Consider the following 5,445-nt stretch of genomic DNA (forward strand, 5'->3'; position numbering starts at 1 on the left):
TCTCTAGCATTTGTGGGGAGTTACCCACAGTAGGGATTAAGACACCAGTGTTCTTGTAATCCATGATGGGAGACCTCCCCTCAAATAACTGGTGTCAGCAGAGGGTCCTCTCCAGCCCAGAACAAGGCAGCAATGAGAAACCACTCCTTCCTCTAGTACACAGTGCTGTGTTTTTAGGTTAATCCTCCAATATACATTATAGTTACTTTCAACGGTTAATGAGTACCTTCTAAGTGCCTGCTTCATTTAATTGTCCAAAGGCCAATTGGTCCCAGAGCGTATAAAGCTACGAGCTGGCTAATGAGAGCATTCTCTCTGAGCAGGGGAAGCAGGGGAGTGGCAGGGTCAGGGAGCCGGGTTCCCAAGGAGCAGGGATGCGGAACAGAACCGGTGCAGTCCTCTGTGCCCTTGCCCTTCTGACAGGCTTTCTGATCATCTGCCTGGGGGCCTTCTTCATCTCCTCAGGCTCCACGTTCAACTGTCGGTGGAACCTGATCCTGGCCTATTTGCTTCTGCCTCTGGGGTTTGTGATCCTTCTGAGTGGGATTTTCTGGAGCACCTACCGCCAGGCGAGTGAAAACAAAGGGATGTTCAGCCATGGGCTCAGACCACATCTTGCTCACAGGGCCATGGCCCCAGCCACAGTGGACAGGTATGTGCTGATAAGCCAGAGGTCCGATGAGGGTTGAGATGGGCCTGAGTTCTGGAAAAGCTGAGTGACTTCTAACCCCGCTGTGGAGCACTTGACATGTCTCACGGGGCCGTATGTCTAGAACCAAAGTGTTATAATCAGGGGATTGCTCTGGAGTTAGTTAATAGGAATAATGGTGCTGTCTCTGGGGAAAACCATGAAGTAAATGGAATTTATATCAGAGACGCCATCCCCTGCTGCCTCCCCCCGCCCCCCCAACACACACATTGAAAACCCACCTAAGCCAATTTAAGAGGCACGACTCTAAGGTTCTTTTGTTGTATGGTGGGAGCTGTCCTTAGAATCTGGTAGTTATTTCTTTTAATCTGGCTACCAGGTTATAAGGAAGCAAGTCCAGAGCCTAATTCTGCCACATAGCGAGTGAGCACGCAGGCATAAAATCAGTCCTGCATTAGGAACTCAGTGAAGGCCCAGCTTAGTAACCTTTTAGGTATTGTGAGCATACTTTGCATGAAAGATTCATTTGAGGGAAAGCAATTATATTCCAGAGGTAAGATTCAGATAACCTTGCAACAGTGCACCCATTAGGATAGCTATTAAAAAGAAAACCCAAGTGTCAGCAAGGGTGTGGAGAAATTGGAAACCTAGTGCACTGCTGGTAGGAATGTAAAGTGGTGCAGCCACTGTGGGAAATTATATGGAGGTTCCTCAAAACATTAAACACAGAATTACTATTTGATCCAGCAATTCCACTTCTGGGTATACAAACAAAAGAATTGAAAGCAGGGACTTGGAACAGCTATATCTACACCAATATTCATAGCAGCATTCTTCACACTAGCCAAAAGGAAGAAACAACCTAGGCCATCAGGGAATGAATGGATCGACAAAATGTGGTGTATACATGCAATAGAGTATTTTTTTCAGCCTTAAGAAGTAAGGAATTCTGACACATGCTACACCATGGATGAACCTTGAAGACATTATGCTAAGTGATATAAACCAGACACAAAAATACAAATATATATGATTTCACTTAGATGAAGTATCTAGAGAAGTCAAATTCATCGACAGAAAGTAGAAAACGGTGGTTGTCAGGGTCAGGAGGCGGGGGGATGGGGAGTAACTGTTTAATGGGCACGGGACTTCATTTTGGGAGATAATAGTGTTGGTGGTTGCATTTAATGTGAATGTACTTAGTGTCATGAACTGCACACTGGCCAATGTGGTAAATTTTGTTATATATTTTACCACATTAAAACATTTCAGTTAACCTCATGGTTAGTATCTGACAACCCCAAACCTCCTAATTTTTGGCTGACCGCAGGACCATTTAGGGATAAAACATCAGGCATCATCCTTAAGGTACGGGCTGCAAGACTCCATAAATTCTTTTACCCTCTTCATCTAAATTACTTTAGCTACTCTGTATATTTTGCTACTCCGTGTATTTTGAATAAGTAGTGCACTTTTACCCATGACTTGATTTTTGACATTATTATGCTAATTAATGATACTAATTATAATAATCCAAGCCCATTTCCGATGTTTATTATACTTATCAGCAAGGACTCTGGGTTTGATAAAATGTGATTTTAGAAGTGATTTTAGAAGCTGCATCTAGAATGATTTTATTTTGCATAAATGTTAGATAATTGCCTCCAGAGTATGAAATTCCTGATAAGAGTAATTGATTACCTTTTGGGTGTAGCTTAAATTTATTAATACATACATAACATCACACTGTGAAGAAATGCCTTAAATTATAGACAGCATGATGCCCCTGTTTATTGTCTCTTCCTACTGCATCTAGTAGATGCCCAGCTCAGTCAAAATGGCTAGCAAGTCAGCCAATGGGAAGTTCCATTTCCCAGAAGCATTTGCATTCAAATGGGTACCCACACTGAGGAATTAAAAGCAAATGGGGAACAACAGAAACTGATGAACAAAAACAGATCCAGAGACAGAGAAGCATCAATCAGACCATCAAACCTCAGAGGGAAGGTAGGGGAGGGTGAGGGTAAGGGGGAGAGATCAACCAAAGGACTTATATGCTAGCATATAGGCCTAACCAATGGACACAGACAACAGGGGGGTGAGGGCATGCGTGGGGGGGATGGGAGGTAATGTGGGGATAAGGACACATATGTAATAACTTAATCAATAAAAAAATTAAAAAAACAAAACAAAACAAATGGGCTTGCAGTGGTAGAACCGGGGCACTGGGAATGAAACTGCTGGGGGTGAGGAGGGTTGGGAGAGGTGAATGGGATTTGGGGGGCAGGCAGCAGTCACCCTGGAGCCTCTCAAATCACTTCAGTGGAGCAGTCGCCAACCGGTGGTCTGTGAGGTCCGAAAGGTTGGCGACCGCTGCTTTAGGGGACAGCTCACCTTACTGTTTTCAGTGTCTTAGCACATATGCCCCATGACACAGCCTTGGTTATTCTGAGTGAAGGCTGAGATGTGGGCTGTACAGTAGACAGTGGCTTCAGCCATTTGGCTTTGGGCCTGGTCACATTTAGAAGGGAGCTGTGCCTACAGATGGCAGTCCCTGTTCTGTTGTGGTTACATATCACAAACACTCCCTGTAGGCACTGGAAGAATTCACTCTGTAAATACACAACTCAACCAAGCTCACCCTCTCTCTTCCTCACCTCCATGCCACCCCCAATCCCATTCATAATGGAGAAGCTGGAAGGATTCAGCAATTAGCAACACTGGGCAAGATTACCAGCTCAGGCATGAATGGTTCTGTTAGCCATTGGTCTGATGGTATGGAAAAAAGTTGCAACTGAAATCTACATAAAGTTCTCAGTTTAAATCGCTTGGGAAATTAGTTGTTTTGTTTTTGTTTTTTTTAACTAGCTGCCGAGACTTGAAAAAGCAATGGGAAAGAGACAAGCATCTGATGTAATGCAAGGAAATTCATGGAACTGGTTTACATTCATTATTTTATTGGCTGTGAGGATCTGAGACTGTGAGTGCAATTGAGTAGATGATTATATGTGTGAATGGAGATAGGCTGTGAATGGACTGAATAATTGGGTAGAGAAGTTCCACAGTTCAGGCCCTCATGTTCCCTACCCCTGTTAAGGATCTCACTCTAGAAGTGTTGGTTCCAACAAGTAAGAGAGAGGGGATAGCCTGGAATAACCCATTGGGCAAAGTGTGACTACAGGGACCTGTATCTTATGGCTAAGAAAGAGGGCTCTGCTGGGGAGCGACATGTTTTTTAAAAACTGGTGATGCCAGGGAAGAAATACATCTGTTTCAAAACCAATGTTTCTTAACAGTTTCACTTTGCAGCGTGATCTGAGAGAGGCAATCATATGCCTCTCTGGCCTGAACCACTTGAATAACATGTACATGTTTGTGGCATTTTGTCCCCCAGGCCAGATTTTTACCCTCCTGCTTATGAAGAAAGTCTGGATGCTGGAAAGCAAACCTGTCCTGCAGAGGGAGAGGCCGTGGATATCCCTCCACCTCTGTACACAGAGTTGGACTTTGGATATGAGGTTGAAAGTGGTGCTCACCAAGAGGCACCACCATCCTATGCCGAGTCTGTAGTGGATGGGGTGGCGGCAGCAACACCATGGAAAGATGCCCAGAGGCAAAGCTGAGAGTGCTGAAGCAGGGGAAGCTCTCTGGCACCCAAGACGTCCTCTCATGGGACACAGCTGCTAAAAATAAAAGCAGGCAAGGGATTGTGGGAGGAAAAGCCATGTCCGTGACCCCATGCAAGAGCACCCCGAGGGGATCTTGAGCCTCTAAGAAATCTTGTCAGCTTCATTATATTTTATTTTACTATAAGGGGACAAGTGGGATGGCAGGGTGTGGAAAGACATGCAGCCTGATGCTTTAGAGCTTGGATAAGAATCTTCCTCTCTCTGGGCCTCAGTTTTCTCCTCTATCGAGTGGAGGATTTACGCTGGGATTGATAGCTAACCATTATGGAATCCTTTTTATATGGCATGCTCTGTGCTATGAACTTTCTGTGCTTTTTATTTAGCCCTCCTGATTGCCTTCAGAGATATGTGCAATGGTTATTCCCATTTTACACATGCATAAACTGAGGCTTTGAGAAGATATGAAACTTTTCCAATAACATAGTTATTTCCAGGAAGATGAAGGAAGGTCCATAGAGGGGGATGCATTTACTTCCAATTTTTATGCTATTTACCCAGTCTTACTTCCCTCCTCACAGAGAGCAGTTTGGACTTCTCTCCCCCTTCAGAAAGTGGGCCCTAACAGGAAGTGGAGCAATCCGTTAAAGCCCCTGAAAAGGCAGCAGAGGTTGCTTTAGAGTTCATCTTCTGGATTCTCCTTTAAAATGTAAACGCGGCCCTAACCGGTTTGGCTCAGTGGATAGAGCGTCGGCCTGCAGACTGAAGGGTCCCAGGTTCAATTCCGGTCAAGGGCATGTACCTTGGTTGCGGGCACATCCCCAGTAGGAGGTGTGCAGGAGGCAGCTGATTGATTTTTCTTTCTCCATGTTTCTAACTCTCTATCTCTCTCCCTTCCTCTCTGTAAAAAATCAATAAAATATATTAAAAAAATAAAATAAAATGTAAATGCGTCCTCCAGGTTTTCTGCCCAGGAGCTTGGCCCTCCCCTCTTGGTGTAGTTCCCTTTCATCTGATCATCATACTGATGATGGAAGATGATTCCTAGTGGTAACAGGCAGCAGCTGGTGAATGGGTACAGGAGGATTTGGCCAGTGATAAGAAGGATGAAGATCTTTCGAGGAGGAAGAGGGGTATTGAGATGGGATGGGGCCCCTTGGCCTTCTCTTC

The 5,445-nt window shown here is 44.7% G+C and overlaps 1 protein-coding gene across 1 annotated transcript; it reads left to right on the forward strand.

The window, feature by feature from the left end:
* The first annotated feature begins 328 nt into the window (after positions 1-328).
* TMEM252 (transmembrane protein 252) lies at positions 329-5,138 on the forward strand. Its single transcript, XM_070430154.1, has 2 exons — positions 329-652; positions 4,044-5,138. The coding sequence occupies exons 1-2, from the start codon at positions 375-377 to the stop codon at positions 4,270-4,272; spliced, it is 507 nt and encodes a 168-aa protein (XP_070286255.1). The 5' UTR covers positions 329-374; the 3' UTR covers positions 4,273-5,138.
* The last annotated feature ends 307 nt before the right edge of the window (positions 5,139-5,445 follow it).

Source organism: Myotis yumanensis, unplaced genomic scaffold (genome assembly GCF_028538775.1).
Source record: "Myotis yumanensis isolate MYYU_CA2020_CCGP unplaced genomic scaffold, mMyoYum1.0.hap1 SCAF_12, whole genome shotgun sequence".
In the NCBI taxonomy this organism is placed as follows: Eukaryota; Metazoa; Chordata; class Mammalia; order Chiroptera; family Vespertilionidae; genus Myotis; species Myotis yumanensis.

Coding starts and splice junctions, on each gene's coding strand:
- TMEM252 (XM_070430154.1), top strand. CDS start 375: ATGCGGAACAGAACCGGTGCAGTCCTCTGTGCCCTTGCCCTTCTGACA. Junction 653..4,043: donor GCCCCAGCCACAGTGGACAG/GTATGTGCTGAT, acceptor TTTGTCCCCCAG/GCCAGATTTTTACCCTCCTG.